General features: G+C 40.8%; 1 protein-coding gene across 2 annotated transcripts in view; it reads left to right on the forward strand.

Annotated features, from left to right (window-relative positions):
* RNF145 (ring finger protein 145) overlaps nucleotides 1-20,517 on the forward strand; it is a 47,851-nt gene that overhangs the window by 17,862 nt on the left and 9,472 nt on the right. For both annotated transcript variants that reach the window (XM_032703107.1, XM_032703108.1), the window contains exons 3-6: nucleotides 2,892-3,000; nucleotides 11,671-11,762; nucleotides 16,532-16,767; nucleotides 19,984-20,159. In XM_032703107.1, the coding sequence (XP_032558998.1) occupies nucleotides 2,892-3,000; nucleotides 11,671-11,762; nucleotides 16,532-16,767; nucleotides 19,984-20,159 (613 nt within the window). The remainder of the gene's footprint in view (nucleotides 1-2,891; nucleotides 3,001-11,670; nucleotides 11,763-16,531; nucleotides 16,768-19,983; nucleotides 20,160-20,517) is intronic.

Below are 20,517 nucleotides of genomic sequence, written 5' to 3' on the forward strand. Positions count from 1 at the left end.
TTTTATTTTTTTTTTACTCCTTCAGTCTATCCTGAAGGATCCTAACTATTCTGGTTAAAGTTGTGATCATGTAGAGAAGAATGAACTTCAGTGACCTCTAAAATCCTTTCATTTGACTTGCCTGTGTTAGAGTGCAGTTGCTGCCCTCTAAAATGTCTTACAGAAATGATCCTACCATCACTCAGATACATCATGTGGCCAAGAAGCAGACTTTCATGTGATAGAATAAGGTAAAGAAAATGGCAGAGCTTAAATACAGATACAGTAAACAGGTGTTCTAAGACTATTTATAGAATAATTGAAGAATGAAAGACTGCATAATAAATTCCACTTAGTTCTTCACCTGAAGGTGAGTCATGGGCTACAGTGAGAAGGAAAGGTTTGGAGAGATTTGACTCACGTGCTGGAGTGATAAATGGCTGTGGGTTGTTTTGCAGGGAGAATTGTCCCTCAGTAAGGAATCAAGGGAAGGGGGTGAATGCAGCAGAGATGAGGTGGAAGAATGTCAGGGGATGGTGTGAGAGGTGCTGGATCCAGCTCATGAGGCTGTGGTGTGGTGCAGGCTTGTTAAATGTCTTCATGGAGACTGCTGAGGAGTTCCTGCTCTTGTCATTTGTGTATTTGGTAGATAAAAAGTGCTGAACAAAGAACAGGAATTCCATAAAATACAGGTGTTTGCTAAGAAAATGGATGATGTAGAACATCTGCTCTGTTTGGTTAACCAGAAGCATGTTATTCTGTATAAAACAGTTGCTAGAAGGAAACCTGTAGTGCTGTATTTCAAGCCCCCTTAAAAAAGCTTAAAATAAAAATTATAGAACCATACAGTGGTTTGGGCTGGGAGGGACCTTTAAAGGTCCAACCCCCTCGCAATGAGTGCAGGGACATCTGCAGCTGATCAACTTGCTCAGAACCCCTCCAGCTTGACCATGAATATATTTCTAGGCGTGGGGCATCCACAGCCTTTCTGGTCAACTTGTTCCAGTGTTTCACCACACTCAGTTCTTTCTTTTATCTCATCTAAATCGACCCTTTTTTAGTTTAGAACCAATACTCCTGGTCTTATCACTACTGGTACTATTATAAAGTCTGTCCCCACCTTTCTTATAATCCCCCTTTAAATGCTGAAAGGCTACAGTGAGGCCTTCCCAGAGCCTTCTGTTCTCCAGGCTGAACAGCCCCAGCTGTCTCAGCTTGTCTCCAAAGGAGAGGTGCTCCAGCCCTCTGATCAAAGTGATACTGTACAGAAACTAGTGACTGGTATGATAATTCATTGTAATAAAAGAAACTATCAATTATTTCAGCTTTTGAAAAGGCACATCCTCAGACAAATGTCCAACTTGTCATATCCACTTCATGAAGGTACTCGAAAAATTATCTTTAATGTTAAGTACATAAATTATATATTGGTATTTAAAAAAGGTAAGTAAATAGGCTTTGTCTGTCTTATCATCACTCCTGTCATCTGTCTTACCTGAATTGATCTCTTCTTGGCATCCTGTGGCCCTGATGCCTTTTCAAGGAGCATCTTGGAGATACTTTTTTGAAGACCAAACTGCTGGTAGAATTTTACAGAGGTGGCTTATTGAACATGGCAGATACTAAGCAGCCTTCAAGTACTTCTGCATAAATACTGACTCTGACATAGTATCTTTTTCAAATATTCGAACATGCTGTGTTCCCAAGCTGCTTTATAGTAGCTGGTTATGTCACTGCTCATGAGTGCTTAATCTAGAGTTGCATTATTTAAAAAGCTCAAGGTATAAATTAATTCAGGAAAAAAGACTGTGCCTCATGTTGCTGCACAGATGGATGAAACTGTAAATGTAACATGACTAGTGTAGCTGTAAGGGTCAGGGTAAGTTCTTCTATGGCATTCTGTTCTTAGCTTCAGGGGAGTTCTTGGCTGTTGCTGGGTTGTTTTCCTAAATGGATTTCAGTGCCAGGCACTTGAGCTGACCTTCAGACGCAGCATGAGAGCACTGCATTGTGATGGAGAGCTCGGAAATAAAGATTAGTAAGGGCACCATGTGCTGGGGTTTTGACCTGCAGCCTGTCTGGGAAAGAGAAGAGTGTGGACATGTACCATTCAGTTAGGAAGTCGACTTCAGAGTACTGCTTTGAGTATCCAAATGAGAGCAGACATGATAAAAAATCAATGTTCTGCTTGTTGGAGAGTCTGCTGAGCAGCCATGGTCAGAGTAAAGCTGTATCCACATCATGTGTTTTTCCACAGTCTCACTAAATGCTAACAAGAAGTGCAGGAACTGCTGGTATAAATGCCTACAAATCCTAACCTGTACCAATTCTTGTCCTTGATTTATGCAGCAGTGATGTATGAGGTACAGGCTGTGTGTCCCCATCTCAAATTATGGACATGCAAAGAGTCTGCAAGCCATAGAGTGGAAGAATTAAAATGTGTCATGCTAATCAGCGTGGAAAAGTGTTCTGTGTGTCCTGTGTTTGAGGAAAAGGATATTTTACATCAATGGACTGAATTTTATGATTGGATAGGCTTTTTTCCCCGCTGCACTGAAAGTTGCTTTCAGTTGGAAGAACGTGGAGACCTAGACCTGTTTTCTCTTTGTTGTACAGGTTATGTTCATTGTCATGTTAAAATACTGTGGATCAAGTCCCCTTCTTGACATGTAGATGTACCAGCTTACAGAAGCTGGTAAAGCTGTTTCTGGTCATGGAGAAAGAAGGAAAAAGGGGAAGATATTTTGTGTGCTTTGTGTTTTGATGAGAGGAAAATGTAGGTAGGTGAAATTTAAACCAAATGAAAACAAAGGTGTTAGAGATCTGAATAGTTTTGAGCGTTAGTCCATATTTTAAGAAAATTGGGGTTAGATAGTATTTTTTGAAATATCAACGTCTGCTTTTTGTTACAGGTTACATCTTAAGTGTTGTGCTGCTAACTTTACCAAGGCAACACCTGGTTCAGCTTTACCTGTACTTTTTGACTGCACTGCTGCTTTATGCTGGGCACCAAATTTCCAGGTAAGAATAAATGGATTCATTTTGTTAGCTTGGTTTGGGAATTAGAAAATTAACTGTTATTTTGTTAGTATCTTCTATGAATGGTTTTGTGGAGGCCGTTTTTCTATGTCCAATGCCTAAATATATCTTGTTGTTCTTTGTGTTGGAAAAGTTTATGGAACTAAATATGCAGTCAAGTAGTTCTTTTAAGTCATTGAAAATGCACCAGGAATTTTGAGTATAATGTCCACTAATCTGAGGAAAGAAAGCACTTACCACAAGACTAAATGTGGCCTCTGATGCAATAATCTGAGTTTCTCAATGGCTCAGCCAACATGCTTTCAGCACTGCGGAGTTTTACAAAGCAGACAGGATGTTACTTGTAGTTCCCTGGCACCTGGAGAGCAATTAGGGATCTGGAAGATGGTAAAAGCAAAGTAATAGTGGGATTTATTCTTTGTGCAATATATTTTAACAGACAGGTGTTTGGGATCTAAAATGCAGAGCGAGAGGCCGAGGAACTCTACATCAAACAAGACAAAGTGAACTATCCTTCTTTGGCCACAGCTAGATCTGTTGAAAGCCAGTGTAAACTCTCACGATGTCTAATTGGAACCAAAGCAAGTGCCATCACATTAAAGGCTTTATCGGGGAAGCTTTGAAAATATAGTCTTGAGCCTGACTTAGTTTGGTGCCTGCTGATGGGAAACATTTAAAAATGTGCTTTCAGTTGATTTAAGGGAAGTGATAGTTTTGTTATTTCTACATCAAAATTATTGTTCCAAAGCATTTTCTGGAATGTCTCTTGCTTTGTATGTTGCAGTTCAGGGGACTGTTAATGAAGGTTTTGTGGAAACTTGACTTGTCACTGTTGTGGCTGTCAGAGTTGCAGTTAATGATTTCCTGAAACGATGAGTGTCCAAGAGAGTAATTATGGCCTCTTATTGCCTCAGTAGGAAGGAAAGAGGGATTTTTATCATCCTCAGGGGAGTCCTGAGTTATTATAGATGGAGTTTGTGGCTGTTTCTTATAGGGTTCAAGGCTTACTTATTAGAAAAAACAAACTAAACATTATTTGAGAAGTTGTGTTGAAATAAAAATGAAGCTAGTAATAAATGCCCATCAGACACAGGGCTTTGGTCCAGCATATTTACAGCTAGAGAGGTATATTATATGCCACTCTGGATCTTTAAATGTTTTATAAGAAAGGGAGATGATATGCCTTTGTTTGATACTTGAAGGGGTAGATAGCACTGTGTTTGCTTTTAATACTCTTTTTGTTTGTGTTTCTATGTAATAGGAATTCTCACCTCTGTTGCTTTGTGAGGCTTGGGACTTCACAGGCATCATTGTAACATCTTTGATAACTGTTTGGTGTGTTCATACTAAGCTTTCTCTATTTGATGCTTCTGGAGTGAGTTAATAAAGACTTTAATTAAATCTTGCATCAACTGGCACAAAAAATATATTTAATTAATAGTCCAGCAGTATTCCCGAGGTATTTTGCAAAGCAAAGGTAGTTGCTAACACTTTTGAGTGAACTTACCCATTCCCTAGACGTCAGGCTGATTTGGTTTGGAAGGAAGCACAGTGCCAGGGATTCTCTGCAGCAGCCTTTGTATAATCAGAGAATATATGTGGGGAATGGCACTTGCAATAGCTTTACAAAATAATTTTTGAATCCTGTTAGTTTTCGTATAGAAAATAGTAAAATGTAACAGACAAATCTGTTGGTGGAGCCCGTCCTTTTATTGCCAAAACTATCCAATTCCAACTGGTGTTTCTATTTAGCAGCCTGATCATAACAAACATGCAGTAGTTACATGTGCAAACCGTTCCTTCATGTTTTTTGTTGGCAGTTCTGCTTAGAGCTGAAAACTTGCAGAGACTTGCTTGCATGCACTACCAGTTGGGGTGCAATTTAAGACCAATGAAGAGGTCTCATATTGAGGCCAGTTTGGTTAGTGCAAATTATAGAACAAGACCAGAATCAGCTGGCACTTGTGACTCTGCAGTGTCCTGGAAATTCTGAGCTGTTGAAAGAATTCTCAGTGCTTTTTTTCCACCCCAGAAATAGCTTGCAGTTCATCTACAAGTCTGGGAATAAGATCATCTGAATTTTATAGTTAAACTCTAACTTCAGACTTCCAGGTCTACGTGACCTTGACAAGTGACTTAATTTCTTAAATGTTTGTTTCCTTGCCTGCAGAACTGAGAATTACCTTGACGTGTAAAGATGGATTAGCTAGTATTTGTGAATACTTGGAGCATCAGAGATGATACTAGGTTTGTATGTAGCATGTTAACCTGGCAGTTTGGGTGGAAATAACATACCATCTGTTTATGGAAGAAAAAGATGTCAGCTTTAAAAAAACAACATCCCTGTTAGAGAAATTTCTTTGCCCTAGGTTTTCCACAGCAGAGTCTCCAATTCCAGGAAAAATTAATTTAATAATTCAGTGACACAGCAATAGGAACAGCTTGAGCTGGGTGCCTCCAGCCAGGGACCCAGAACACACAAATCCCTGGGCCTTTGTACCCTTACAATCTATCCACCCCTTCTTCACACACTCTTCATGTGCTTTGCACACACCTCTTGACCCAGTGGTGGGTTTTGGTTTGGGTCTTTTTGTTCCCTGTAGGACTCTGTCTCCAGATGGGTGTTAGCTGCTTTTATCTGGCTGGGTTGCAGGTTCTGCTGGTGGTGGTGGCTTCCTTATCTTGCAGTTCCCAGTGGTCTCAGGGCGTCCCTTCGTGTAAGTGAGCAGAAATTCAAGATAAGTTTGACTTTTGTAAGTGGGATTTTGCAGCTTGTGGCCTAAGACTCCAGCAACTTTAGCTAACTCGTGCTAAGCAAAACTGCTCATCCGAAAGAATACAGTTGAAAGAATTCAGCCAACTAATCTTAATTTACAAGTCCTCCCATTGCTTTTATTAAACATTCCTGCTAAGATGTCAAAAGGAACTTATGAAGTCTTTCAGGGCCTTTAACTATGACCCTTAGTCTCACATATGTTGTTACAAGCAACAGGCACAATATAATCAGAGCAAACCAGGTCACTGCTAGATGGAGCATCTGATTATAGATTCCTGTTGCTGTTGGTGACTGCCCAAAGAGTGTTTCCCAGCATTGGTGTTCTCCCTTCTTCCGTCCTTTCATGACATGATGCATCTCTTCTGCATCACAATGAATTGTGATTAGAGTTTTTTGTCCATTGTTTGGTACACTTTCTAATAGTTGATACAGGTCATTGTGCTTGGAGCTTCCTCACCAATGAAGGATTCATTCCAATGGGGGCAAGTAATAAATCTTCAGCTTATGTGTAATTGCACTGTAACCATTGATAGGAAATAATAGGAGCTGAATAATTAAAATTGCATCCTACTGTGTTATTAGAGTTGGAAATAATTGAGTGATTATTTGTCCCTGAAGTGCTGTTATTTACAAACATAAGACTGCAGAGTTCTTACACGAGCAAATCCTTTTCCAACATATACAAATACAGTTTCAGGGGTTTCTTCAAAAAGTATTTCAAGTGACAGACATTTTGTTCTGTGTCAAAACAAATGTCTTGGGCTTTGATGGTTTTACTTTCACAAATAACTCCCTGTTGTTCTCCTACAACACACGCATCAACACTGACAGTCTGCCATTTGATACTGTTTTGTTGGGCCCATATTCTCTGTTCTAGTGGATAGAGTGCAGTTCTATTGTGATTCAATCCTAATGCAGGGATTGGGTGTGTGGTATATATGGATGTGTTGCATATTGTTGAGACAAAAGCTGTGGCCTAATTACTGCTGCAGTTATATGGGAAATTGGCTGGGTACCACCACAATTGGAATTCTCTTTCCAAATCAGTTGCATTTTCCCAGATTTTCTTTTTTAAATTTCAATAGGAGAGCTACTCCATTCCCCTTCTCTTACAGTTTTGGCTACTGTAGATTGTGTCTACAGTTGTGCTTGGATGCAGTTAAGAGCCAGTGCTGATTTCAGAAATTTGTGGGATCAGGTGGAGATGTAGCTAAGCATGTTGTGTTGGGCAGTGAGACAGTGTTTGGTATCAAGTTAATTATTTTCACAGGTCACATTAACATATATTCTGTTTGCTTGAAATCTGGTGTCCAACAACACACAACAGCTGGAATTGAACGTTAAGCAGCAGTTATAGCACTGGGGCAATGAACTTTGGTCTTGCTGGGTTTCTCTGTTAAAGCTGGATCATGAGCTGTGTCTGATTCACAACAAAAAACGAGAGCTCCTTCATGGGGTTTTATAGAGGTTTGGTCACCCAGCCCATAAAAATCTACACAAACTTCCTCCCATTTAATATTGTTAACTTTATACCACACTGGGTCATACATTGATTTTATACTTAGCCATGCAGCTGTGGTCATCTGGGTTAACAGCACCACGAGTAGGGAGCTGTCCCACTTCATCTCTTCAGAGTATCAGTTCTTCCCAGTGCCATCATTCATTAACTGGATGGTTACTCACCAGTCATTTGACATGAGAGTGGTGTATCTAATTTTCTTTCCCTAAATCAGTAATGCATTTGTCCAGGGCTTTTATCCTCTAAGCGTTGTCGTAAATAAGTGAATCTTAATTGATTGAAAGTTCCATGTAGTGGCCAAATTTCCTGGGGCCCCCACCAGCTGTCCTAGTAATATATGGCCATTCCTCCTGGCACAAGGCCACTGTGTGCCTTTCAGATAATTGAGCTGTACCATAAATCTTTTCCCAGTTTTGCTGTACTTCAGCCGAGGGCATCCCCTTTTCTGTGCTGAGAAAGAAGAAAGAAAAAACAATAAAAAATACTTTTAGGGAGACCTTCCTGTTGAGTCACGAGGTTCAGAAAGAATCCCCTTGCTTTCTGAACTCCTTCTCAGAGAGGAGTGTAGGTGCAGCTGAATCCTGTCTTAGTCTCAGACTTGGCCAACAGTTTTTATCTAAAGGATTATATTTCCCAGTGCTAAGAGGGACTTGAGCCTCCTTCAAATGTGGAACTTAAACCCCCTTTCTATGTGCAGCCTTCTGCTGATCAGGCAGCACACCCATAAGTGAGCTGCAACAGCAGGGGTCTCAAACCCCCTGCAATACTTTCTCCAAATCTGCTTAAGGAATTTTAACATTTACCCTTCAATGCCTCCTGCTCCAAAGGTCCCGGGTGAACTCACCCAATACCAACAGTTGGATATTTGGAGATGAGAGGATGTGAAGGTGGTGGCCTAAAGTCCCATCTAGGTCACCAAATTTCTTTGCCCCAGGTTTCCCACAGGAGAGTCTCCAATTCCCGAAAAATTAGTTTAATAATTCAGTGACACAGCAATAGGAACAGCTTGAGCTGGGTGCCTCCAGCCAGGGACCCAGAACACACAAATCCCTGGGCCTTTGTACCCTTACAATCTATCCACCCCTTTCTTCACACACTCTTCATGTGCTTTGCACACACCTCTTGACCCAGTGGTGGGTTTTGGTTTGGGTCTTTTTGTTCCCTGTAGGACTCTGTCTCCAGATGGGTGTTAGCTGCTTTTATCTGGCTGGGTTGCAGGTTCTGCTGGTGGTGGTGGCTTCCTTATCTTGCAGTTCCCAGTGGTCTCAGGGCGTCCCTTCGTGTAAGTGAGCAGAAATTCAAGATAAGTTTGACTTTTGTAAGTGGGATTTTGCAGCTTGTGGCCTAAGACTCCAGCAACTTTAGCTAACTCATGCTAAGCAAAACTGCTCTTATGGATAAACTTAAAATACACAATTTTAAGGTTGTCTGTAGACATTAGTAACCTGTGAGAGTGTGTTTGTTGACAGTGGAGATTAATCAGCCAAAGTAAATGTCAGTGATATGAGTCAATTAGGTCAGATAACCACTGTGCCTTATGTCAGTCAATTACAAAACATATTTTTAGTAACTGAAGACCTTTCTGCACTTTCAGTAACAAAAAATGATCATGTGTGAAGCACTGTATCTCTTCACCTTTTTAGAGCAAGATTAGTCATGGCTGGCCTTCAATACCTGTTAACAGGTCAGTAGTTGGATTAAATGAGACTGGGAATGCATTCATAAAATGAACAGCAGGCAGTCTGATCGAAGCTTTATTCTTAAATCCAAATTTTCTAAAATAATAATGTAGTTTCAGTCATTTCATTAACTGGTAAATAATGATTTTAGCATTCTTGTTTTCTTACATTGCTGCAGTAAAGTGAACAATCCTCAAATGTAAAAGCTGCAGATTAATACAGCTTTAATTGATCAAAATTGAGTGCAGGCACTTGTTTTTTTCATCATCTTGTATGGCACTGCAGCTGTTCGAGGCGTCTTCTGATTGGTATCTGTGCCAAAAGATCCTTGTGCTTGTCCGGGTAATAAGAGAATCATTGCTTTGACTTTCCTCATTCAGACATCATCTACAAATACTGTTTAAAAAATTTAGGAGATCTTAAAACATTGCTTCTCCAAGCTGGTGGGCCTAAAACTCAATTATAATTGAGAGTTACTTAGAGAATTCAGCCGAGTGCAGACCTCAGTGCAGATGACTGAACCAGACAACAGCAAGAAATGTAGCTCGAAGAAATTTGGGTCATCTCCAGACACGTTCTGGTGTTGAAGAAGCAACCGTAAGTGTAGCTTTGTTTGTGTTTCTTAACTGAGTTGTGTAAGGTCATCTTGCTGCACTTAGTATCCTGGATGATTTTGTAACCTGCTTTCTAAGAGACATAGAAGAAACTTGATGTCTTCACTGCTTTCCTTCTAGCAGCTTAGAAATAGCCAGTGTTTTCACCTTCAATTTGAGGATGGAGCGTGATACTGCTGATACAAAAAGCAATCTTCAGCATGTTGCAAGTGCTGTTACTTTTTTCTCTCTTTGTAACTCTGATGGATTATCCTGTTTGTGTTGATGCTTTCAGAAAGTGCTTTCTGCTGGTTCATTTGAGGTAAAGAAATAGAAAAATCTTTGTCCCAAAGATTACATCCTTATTGGAATACAATCCACCTTTTGGAAGGTGGGAAAAAAGCATTTGTGTTCAGCTATAGCTTGATAACAAGGGGGAATTTTCTGTCTAGAATAGTTGTCTTAGGTGCCTTTCAGCCCTCGTGTATTTAATTGTAGGTTGCAGTCTGAAGAACCCATTTCAACATACCTCACGTATACTGTGATGCTTGAAAAGCTGCCGTGAGTAGGCAGCGTTGTCAGCTATGAAGAACAGGCTTTGAAGTGTTTGTTTTAGTACTTTGAGATTTATGTCTTGAATTCCTGAGATTTTTTTTGCAAGTGAAAATGCGAATACCTTAGCTTGGGGGGTAGCAAGTTAATACTAGGAGGGGGGTATGTTTCCACATTTCTGGGGAGAAGCGAATGCTTTCACCACCACTGAGTTGCATCTATTTCTGCACTAAAATAAAAAGAGCAATGCTTGTATTGGCTGTGGTTTCTGGTCCTGTTTGCTGTGTTTTGTCTGTAGCTGTTCCCAGCAAGTGTGGCTTGCTTTACTGATATAAATAAACATGTAATAAAAGAATTACCCCTTGAGCAAGCAGACTCCCTTAGCTCCACATGGGGTCAGATCAAGTGTGTCTGTCTGGCATTCCCAGGATGTGATGCAGGTAGACACAAATGGCTGGACAGGATGAGCCAGATACAAGCACAGCCTTAGTTGTGCTGCTGATGCCTGAGGTGGTGGTGCCCTAACACAGGTGGAATTGCAGTTGTCCTGGAGTGGAGTGGGAAGGGTCCCAGGGCAAGGAATAAAAATGGACTGGAGAGTTGGATGCAAAAGGTCGGGAATACTGTCTGCTGCCCCATGGCAGGGTATTAAGGGGCCACTGGAGAATTCCTGCTGTGCTGTTCCAGGATCATCTGAAAGTGCAAAATGCTTGCTCTCAGTGTGAGGTTCGTATCTGAGTTCTGTTGCTGTCACGTGTGTTAACCTTGAAGACAGAGCCAATGGATAATCACCAACAGCAGGAAAATGCCCAATCTCCTCAAGTTCTTACCTTCTACTTTGGTTACCAGAGCCCACCCTCCCAGCCCACCCTCTTTGGGGGAAATTACAAATGCCCGTTCAGATTTTCAGACTCTTATTAGGTCTGTCAGTTTGAGGGTATCCAGTAAGTCTCCCAAGCTTCCCAGGATAGAACTACACTTTTAAATCATGTTGGATAAAAGGATTATGTAGCAACTCTGTTCCTGACTCTAGTCCATGACTGTCACTTTTCCTTCATACCTGTTTTTTACTTCAATGCAGAGAACTTGTTAGGTGCAAAATATTACGAGCATTACATTGAAAGACCTCTCTGTCAAGCCCCCCAATTTTCTCTTCCACACGTTGCTGGTAGAAAAAGCAATTATTGTTAGGAAGAAAAACACTTAATAAGGATACTTAAAAGTGGAATGGTGCTTAAGAGGCTTTGTCAATAAGCAGTTTGAGGCCACGCTCTGAAGAACAGCTTGGATGTCCCAAAGGATTTTTACAGCTCTGCCAGTGAGTCTAATTACAGATAATTCTGTTCTCGCTAAAGTCATGCTTCAGTTAGATCCTTCCATCAGTGAAGCTGCTGTAACAGTAATGTTAATATTGCTTTTTGTAATTTAGTTAATTGGCTGTGACATACATTGAAGTTACATATGTGTGGAATGAATAAATTGCTTCTTGTCTGATCAGTTTGATCATAATAGTTTGTGTGTTTATCTTCTTAGGGATTATGTGAGAAGCGAATTGGAATCAGGATATGAGGGACCAATGTACTTGGAGCCTCTCTCTATGAACCGTTTCATGACTGCTTTAGTAGGTAAGTGCTTTAAATATTTGAGATGCAGGAGAGAGCTCTGCCTGATTCTTTTCCTTGAAACCTGTGCATGTTTTACCTCTTGGTTTCAATTCTCTTTTATTACTTTTAGTAGTTATGATTCTTATTAATATGCAAAAGGCATGGGAGGATGCCTGTATCCTGCCTGGCCTTTTCTATGCAGCTCTGAAATATTTTCCAGGTGTGTTTGTCATGCTCTGCTGCTGTGTTACTGTCAGATTGAGATTGTTACCGTCAGATAAATTCTGATTCAGGACAACTGGCTTGTCTATAATAATATTTATGTGAAAGTACTATAAAAATTTCAACAATAATTGCATTTGTGGTGATTTTGTCAATTCAAGCGTTGTACACGTATTAATTCTTTATTGGGTTTAGAGATGAACAGTATCAGTCTCTTACAAAACATGATGAAATATGTCTGTGGGTGTGTGCAGGGGACTACAGACTACTGTTTTTTTTACAGAGTCTCCAGGATATTTCTAATTAAAGAGTTAAGGAATAAGAAGTCAAAAGTACATTTAAATTTGTTTGATTAATGGCCGAGATGACTTTTCTACCTAAAAATCTCAAATCCTGAAGAACTCGATTTCCTAGACTGTTTTCCTAGCCTTTGAACTTTGACTGGAAGAGAATAAATGCAGCGTTAAGGTTGTTACACCAAACCATATGTTCTTCTGAGAGGATACTGGAATACACCCCCCCCATGTATATTATAAAATTAAGCCTGAGACAAGCTTGGAAGAAAAATCTTCCTTAATTCCGTAAGATCTATGGTTTTCATCAGATTATTGACAGATTTAGTCAGCCATGTACTATTGGCAAAACTCAGCTGCTTTCTGTTTACTTGCAGCTGCTACTGGCAGCTAGAAATGGGTTTACTACCCAACAGTATGTTAGGTCTGCCAGAATATACACATCTCCTGCTTGCCTGCATCCTTACTTCCAAATGTGGCATTCGTCTTTGCTTTTAATATTTTTAATAGAAATAACATTGGTAATTTTCAAGGAACTGTTGTTTAGTTATGGTTTCTTCTCTCTTGTGTATATTTTGCTGTCTCCTCAAATGACACCAAAGTACAACTAAAGCTTTTAGCATGTTTCTGTGAGAAAATATTTGTAATTAGTCCTTTGAATCTCTCTCAGGTGCAATGCAGGGTCCCATGATAAAGCAGAATCCCTCAGAGAGCTTCACAAAGCTGCAGGCAGGCCTGGGCAGGAGGAGATTCAGGAGGCATTGTGTCATCAGTAACACTTAGACAGAAACTAAACCAAGAGTCAAAATAAGGGAGGAAAAAGATAATACTGGTTTTATCCAGTATAGTTCTGGGTTGTAGTGGGTGTCAGACTAAAGTGTCCCCTTATTGTAATGGTGTTTCAGAAGAAGGTGCTTGACTGTACTAGCAAGTGTGTGTACGTTAACATATTTAATATCCCCATTCTTAATTTCCCCTGTTCTTTTAAAGCCAACTTGAAAGTGCAGTTTTGGTCTTGATGGCAAAGACCTGTGAAAGTGAGCTATGAGGCTTGGCAGTGTTTTATATAAATATGAAATATTTTCTCAGGTCAGTTCTCTACAAGGTGTGTATTTAGTGGAGTCTCAGGAACGTGCAGTGCTGAGTGGTGTCATTGTCACACCAAAATGAATATACAGGTGCTTTGCTCCATCTTTTCCTCACGTGTTCTGCCAGAGTGTTGTGCTGCAGCACTGTTGACAAGGGTACTGAAGTTAGGTGTATGAGGGAATAGTGATGCTACTGGTACAGCACTGGTTCCTAAAAGTTCTGGTCAGAATTGAGGGGGTGATGTACAGTGTGCCACTTGGTTCACAAATTTCATCTTTACTAATGCTTTAATTCATTAGTACATTTTGAATGGGCTCTCACAGTCATTTCTTCCCCTGCATCTAATTCAGCCTGATGACTGAGAAGGGATAATAATGCATTCCTAAGTGCTGGATGGAAGAAATAAATGCCTTTGGAGATGGCCCCTTGGATGTGTGTACCACTTTGGAAGCACTTCAGCTGTGAATGTTACAAAGCTGCTGTGTGGTTTTGGAAGTGATGCTGCCATAAAGACTTACTTTTTTTAGTGCACAGTAATGGGATTATATATTAACTTTAGGATGCCCTGTTTTTGAGTTACAGTCAGTGGTGTAGCCAGGGAGTTTAACATCAGCTTTCAAAAATCGTGAATGAAATAAAGATGTTTCTCTACTCCAAGTGGTTTGTACAGTGTCTGTGCCACATCAGCTTTCTTGTACATTTTCCATTATCTTATAAGCTGGGAGGCTCTGGCTATGTGTCAGCAATGTTTGATGTATTTGTGGAGGTTTTGGGAAGGGAAGAGACTGGACAAGAAGTTCACACAATGGATTTCTTCCTTATTGCCTCATTCCCTAGCAGAGGAACATGGTTGGTGTCCTTCAGGGGGATTCCAATTCTTGGGTTCATTAGCTGTGTCTGGCAGTTCTCAGTCCACAGCATTTCAAGTGACCTGGATTTGATAGTCTTACCTAGAGTGTTAAAATCTATGATTTGATATGAGGTAGAAACAAATTTCTGTGGCTGATCCTGCCGTGTGATGTTGGTGACTGACGCTGTGCAGCCCCACCTGGAGATAAAGTGTGATTTACTGCAGATACAGGTTGGCTGTCCTGAATGAAGGTGCTGCTGCCTCAGTTTAAAATGGGAAGTCCCATCACTCAAAGTTCTGTTGGAGACATTCACTCCCTTCCTAAAGGGGTTGAGAATTGACAAGGTGCACACTTCAGGAAGGAGGTTGGGACCTCCAGAGAAAGTGCTCCATGTACTTCCTTTGTTGATGTGTACAGCTCTCTTCCCATGACAAACAACTTTTGATTGGCGTTTAAATTAAAAAGGTGGGAGGGTCAGAGTTGAGCAGGGATAACAGCATTCGTGGCACGTGGCTGCTGGAGGAAAGCAGATTTAGCTGTTTACTGAGATAAGACTGGACTCAGAGGTTCTGATTTGTGATTGGAGAGCTCCAGAGTCATCCCAAAAAGCACCGGATTGTTTAATGTGATGCTGTCGCAGGGCTTTATTTCAGATGACGACACTGAGTAAATCCTGAAGAACATATTGGATGCTGGTGTTTGTGTCCCTTTGTGTGTGAAGCTGGGTTGCCTTAGTTACCGCGAGTCGCAGAAATCCTCACAAGCTGCCTGCCAGGCTCCTGAATATTACAGCACAGCAGTGTGCTGGTGGTATCTTAAATAGTGTTGTAGCAACGTGTGTGTGGGCAGAGAACAACAAAGCAGAGGCAGAATGCTTCGGAGCTGGAGTCTGCTGAATGTTGAAAAAGATGAGTAGAGTAACTTTCTCTGAGGCTTATAAGACCCAGTATGCTGATAGTGTCTTGCTGAGAGCAACGGTGCTTGTTCTGAAAAGACATCTGCTAATTCAAAAATACATCTAGCAAATTGACAGTAGGAATTAAACTTGAAAGAGGACAGTGTGAAGGAGGCAGAACTTTGTATGCTTAAGCAGTAGAGATTAGAGATGTCTTTCAGCTCAGCTGCAGTTATTTTGAAAGCAGAAGTCCTTCCCCAGGTAGGGAAGCTTGGTAGAATGAAAGCAAAACCCTAGTACTGCTGTTTCTCCTCTCGCAGCTTCCCTCCCCTGCCCCCCTGCCCCTCCAGAAGGGCTTACAAGGTCAGTGAGCTTATGTGAACACATGGAGTTCACGCTGACCTAGAGATGTTAGTAGCCTTGATTTGGTTCCTCTGTTTTGCTAAGCCTAGCTCCTGGTTTCAGGAAGAGTTGTGAAATGCAAGCATTGGTGGAGATTGTTCCAAAACAGGGCATAAGCACCTTGGGTTTAGTACCACATATTGTGGCTTTTGGGTATAAGCTGACATAGATGGTGAACAAGGGTCTGTTTTCAAATAATATGCAGTAGTCTTTTTCCTTACTGCAAAATGATGAGTGGGAATTGTTCTTATCCAGGCAATGTGCCTTTTGCCCCATGCCGTTTCCTCTGGGATTGAGGATACAACTTCCAGTGACTCTGATAGGAGCAGCTATAATGGAGTGGTCTGCCCTAGAAATACTACCCTCCAAATTTCTGGCTGTAGGGGGGAGATGTGCTTGTGTCCCTGCCAATTATTAAAGAGAATTTAGGTGTTAATTATCTCTCACTTGCAAACTTCAGTGATAATTTTGAGCAACTGTCTCGGAGCGTTATGAAGTTATTGAAGTCTCAGCTGCTGACCTGGCTGTTCTCCTGTTGCTATTCTTGGCCAGTAATTCCTCTTGACAGTATAAATATTGTTGTTCTAAAAGCCATTGGGGACCTTTGATTGCTTTTTTTGTGTGGATTGGGATGAAATAGCATAGCTGGGCTTCAGGAAAGCTGATGTGTATACAGATACCAATGAGATTTCAGCTGAGGTGGGGATGGTAAAGAAAAAGTGAGATGACTTTTGGTTTGTCCTCTATATGACTTATTCCTGGGACTTTGTATTAATCTGATTCTGCATGTGTTTAGGGTTTACAGCTCAGTAATCTGTGAAGTGAAAGCATGCCCTGTGCACAGTTTGAAAAGGGTAACTTAAGTGACCCAGCAAAAGACACGGAAGAGCCTGGTTTCATAACAGAGATGTCCTAGTTACAGCCGTCAAAATATGCTGGATGTTGATAACTGTGTTCTGGAAAGATAAAGTATTAAAATACGCTTTTTCCTGAAGGGGATAATCAGCTTGATTCTGAAATGCTGTGTCGCGTTTCCAGGGCAGCTGGTGGTGTGTACACTCTGCTCCTGCGTCATGAAAACCAAGCAGATCTGGCTGTTCTCTGCCCACATGCTCCCTCTCCTGGCACGGCTCTGCCTCGTCCCGCTGGAAACCATCGTCATCATCAACAAATTCGCCATGATTTTCACTGGTTTGGAAGTTCTCTACTTTCTGGCATCAAATCTTCTGGTGCCCTATAACTTGGCGAAATCTGCATACAGAGAGCTTGTCCAGGTAAGATGGTGAATGTAACAATTTTATTTTCCTTTTCCCGAGTCTTTTTTGCAGGAAGAAATAAAGTAGTACTTTGGCTGTCTTCTGTGCACCTGTGCACCTGTGTGTGTGTGTGTGTGTGTATGTGCTAACTCATGCTTTCTTAATAATCTAAATGTGCTCTGATCCATGGCATCTTCTTTCTGTAATTTTATGATAGCTTTGTATTAACCTGATTTACACTGCTGGCCATCTGAGCATGTCCACTTTGCTTGGACATTGATTATTCCTTCCCAAATCCAGGCTAAAAGATAAGATCCTGCCAGAATGGAATACATTTACAGCCTCATTAAATGAGCAAGGAAATCCTTGTGCATTCACTGTAGTAGCTGTTCATTTCAAGAAATGCCTTCTGTATGAAAAGTGTTTGTAATTATAGAAGTGTTAAATAGGGAGTAACACTGAAGGTGATTTTGAGACTAAATAATCACTGACTTAGTGATTTGTAACTTGCACAGTGATTTGAAAGGTATTTTCTTTAGAACAGCAGCATTGCTGAGACCTTGAACAAAAGGTGGCAGAAACAGAGAAGACTGATCTGACATGTGTTCATTTTGTTAATGCTTTGACATCTGATACATACTTAGTTGAAAATTTACTTTCTCAGTGCTACAAAAACATCACACGTCATGTTTTTTTATATAGAGTGTATAGGTTTATACATCCTTATATATATTTCAACATAAAAAGATTGATGCTTGCTTGACTTTTGACTGACTCACTGTTTCAGCTCTCACCACTGTCTGGATTTTTTTCAAACCAAGACACTGTTTTTTTTTCCTTCTGCTCTTTGGTCCAGAAGTAATCTGAAAACTAACTTGTTAAAGCTCTTTCAAAGCCTTTTTTAAAACTCTTGTTTGCTGTCATATCTGTCATATGCAAACAAAAACTTGGCAGCAGTAGGTGCCTGGTGTGCCAAGGTCTCAGCCTGTCATGTTGATTATTGATGTCTGGTTATTTATTTTGTGTGTAGTTGGTCTTTAGAACAGGATTATCCTTCCGTGTTTGTACAGCACCTAGCATGGTCTGACCTCATCCACAGAATCATAGACTTGTTTAGGTTGGAAAAGAACTCTTGAGATCATCAAGTCCAACTGCTAACCCAGCACTGCCAAGGCCACCACTAAAACATATTCCTAAGAGCCAAATCTACATGTCTTTTAAATCCCTCCAGGGGTGGTGACTTCACCACTGCCCTTGGCAGCCTGTTCCAGTGCTTGACCACCCTTTCAGGGAAGAAATTTTTTCTAATATCCAATCAAAATCTTCCCTGGCTTGTAGATTTGATGATAAAAACTAATTCAGGAGCTAACTGGCAAAGCTTCAATATCCTTTTTTCCAGGGAGAATAGGAAAATCTTGCTTACTCTTTATTTAGAAAGTTAACTTTTGGGGTAATATTTGCATGTCTTTGTACAGTTCACAGCCTTGAAACAGATTGGAACCAGCAGTTCCATTTTCCATGTGCATGAATGGATACACAGTTTAACTTCCTGAAGTCAAATTCAGATTGGATGTGGATTTGAGACTTGTATCTGTTTTTTATTAGACACATTTAAAACACTTCAGTATCTTACCAGTGTTTTAATTGCAAATACATTCCAGGTTGAGGGGGGAAATAGTTGTTTCTTGCTCATTTGTTTTGGTTGGTTCGTTTGTCAGAATTCTAAATATTGCTGTTACTGAGCTTTCCTCCTCATCTGTAGGATTGCTTGTCTTCCCCTTGCTCCATCCCAGTGTTTTATATCTTACAATACTGGGCTGTATTACAGTGTTGTCATCATGAGGAAGAAATATTCCTTGTGCTTGGCCTTTGGACACTGATTGTCCTCTTTCTCCTGACTTTTTGTGCAGAAGGCATGAAGATTTCCTTGGGAATACAGAAAAAATGATAGAAACTTTATAACATGTCACTGGGTTTTTAAGAGTATCGGATGCTGCTTTTGTAAATGGATGGAGTAGAGTTGGAATGAATAGTTACGTGTGAGTAGGTTTTGACTTGTATTGAGAATATGGGAAAGCAAGATTTTTGTTTTTCAAGAGCTTACTGCTCTTTGCCTGTGTTCCTGAAACAGAGCAGAAAATATATTGGCTAATACTGTGTTTGTGTAACTGGGTGCAACTCCGCTACAAATCAAGCTTAGTATGCATATTCCAGAAGAGGATATTGGTGTTCTGTCTGGAATATTTTCCTAGTTGTATTTCCATTGCTACAGCTTTGAGCAGTTGTTAATTTTCAGTGGGTCCTTCATCGTGGTGTTTGAGAGTTTACTGCTGTTTTAGGCTGGATTTGATTGCGGTTGTCAGTGTCAAAGCTTGGTAAATATTGGGATGTTAAACACTGAGACAGCCCTAACAAGTGGACTGTTAGTGTATGTTAGACTGTGCCTGAGGGTATAATTTAAAAGCAGGCCCAGACCCTTGGCTGGCTGTTTGCAGCAGAAGATGCCAGAAATGCCTCACGGTTACGAATCTACATTATAAGCATAGCATGACCCTTTTCCAGTGTGGTGGAGCCCTCTGCCAGGAGCTGCACGGGATTGCTGGCATTGGTCCCAGGCCAGGGGAGTCTCCCCCGGGCAGGTGCACTTCCTTCACAAGTCTGTGGGCAGAGCTGAGCACGGGAGCTTGGCACTGCACCACTGCCAGCAGCAATTGCTTGTCCATCAACCCCTGTACGTGCTGCAGCACGTCCCATTGATGGGATATCCCTCATGCTTGCCATGAAAGACTAAGTAGGCAGCATTTTTAGCATTTGCTAAAATTTCCTTGCCATTATGGCTTGTATGTCACTGTGGGAAGCAGGTGATGAGGAATCAGTAGTTATGAGTTCTTTCCTTTAGACCTTTTGTAATAAGCCCAGCTATATGAAGTTCCAGCTTCTTGGAAATGACTGCATTGTAACTTAGTCTTTGCAATACAAAAGCAGTAATTTGAGCTTCAGAGTCTTCTGAAATTAAGTCTTAAGCATGAATTTCTAAACACTTAGTGGATTAGGTACGTGTTCCTTTTTGAGATACTTAAACATAAAATGTCTGAGGTATTAAGTTTTTTCTTAAAAACCGGTCTGCAAAGTAGATTTACTTTGCTGTTGTGACTATATTGTTGACTGTCCTTTTTTTATCAAATCCCAGATGCTATGACCCAGTAACAAATTGCCTTTTTGTGTCTTGCCCAGGTGGTGGAGGTGTACGGGCTCCTGGCATTGGGAATGTCTCTGTGGAACCAGCTGGTCGTCCCAGTGCTTTTCATGGTGTTCTGGCTCGTTTTATTTGCTCTTCAGATCTATTCCTATTTCAGTACACGGGACCAGCCTGCCTCAAGAGAGAGGCTCCTCTTCCTCTTCTTGACCAGGTAATTGACTTATCTGCAGATAGTTAACTTTCTGTGTTGACTGTCTATCAAAGTGAATGTTGGTGCTCTTTGAAAGATGAGATATGTATATTGGTTCTATTGCACTTGGATACCCATAGAATATTTGTCCTTACTGCAGTGACCATGTATACAAAATCTGTTAAGCTTGTCCTACAAAGGCATGGATCCCATTCAGAACACACAGCATTAGCAGAACTGTGGAAGAGTTCCCAAAGAAAGCAAAATATTCCTTTGAGAAGGGAATAGCTATCATTAGAGCATTGGTCCAGAAGTTGTTTTCAGTAAATAAATTGGTTTTAAGTCTGAGATGTTTCAGCTGAAGTTCAGTCCAAGTGAT

This window comes from Chiroxiphia lanceolata, chromosome 15, assembly GCF_009829145.1.
Source record: "Chiroxiphia lanceolata isolate bChiLan1 chromosome 15, bChiLan1.pri, whole genome shotgun sequence".
Lineage (NCBI taxonomy): Eukaryota > Metazoa > Chordata > Aves > Passeriformes > Pipridae > Chiroxiphia > Chiroxiphia lanceolata.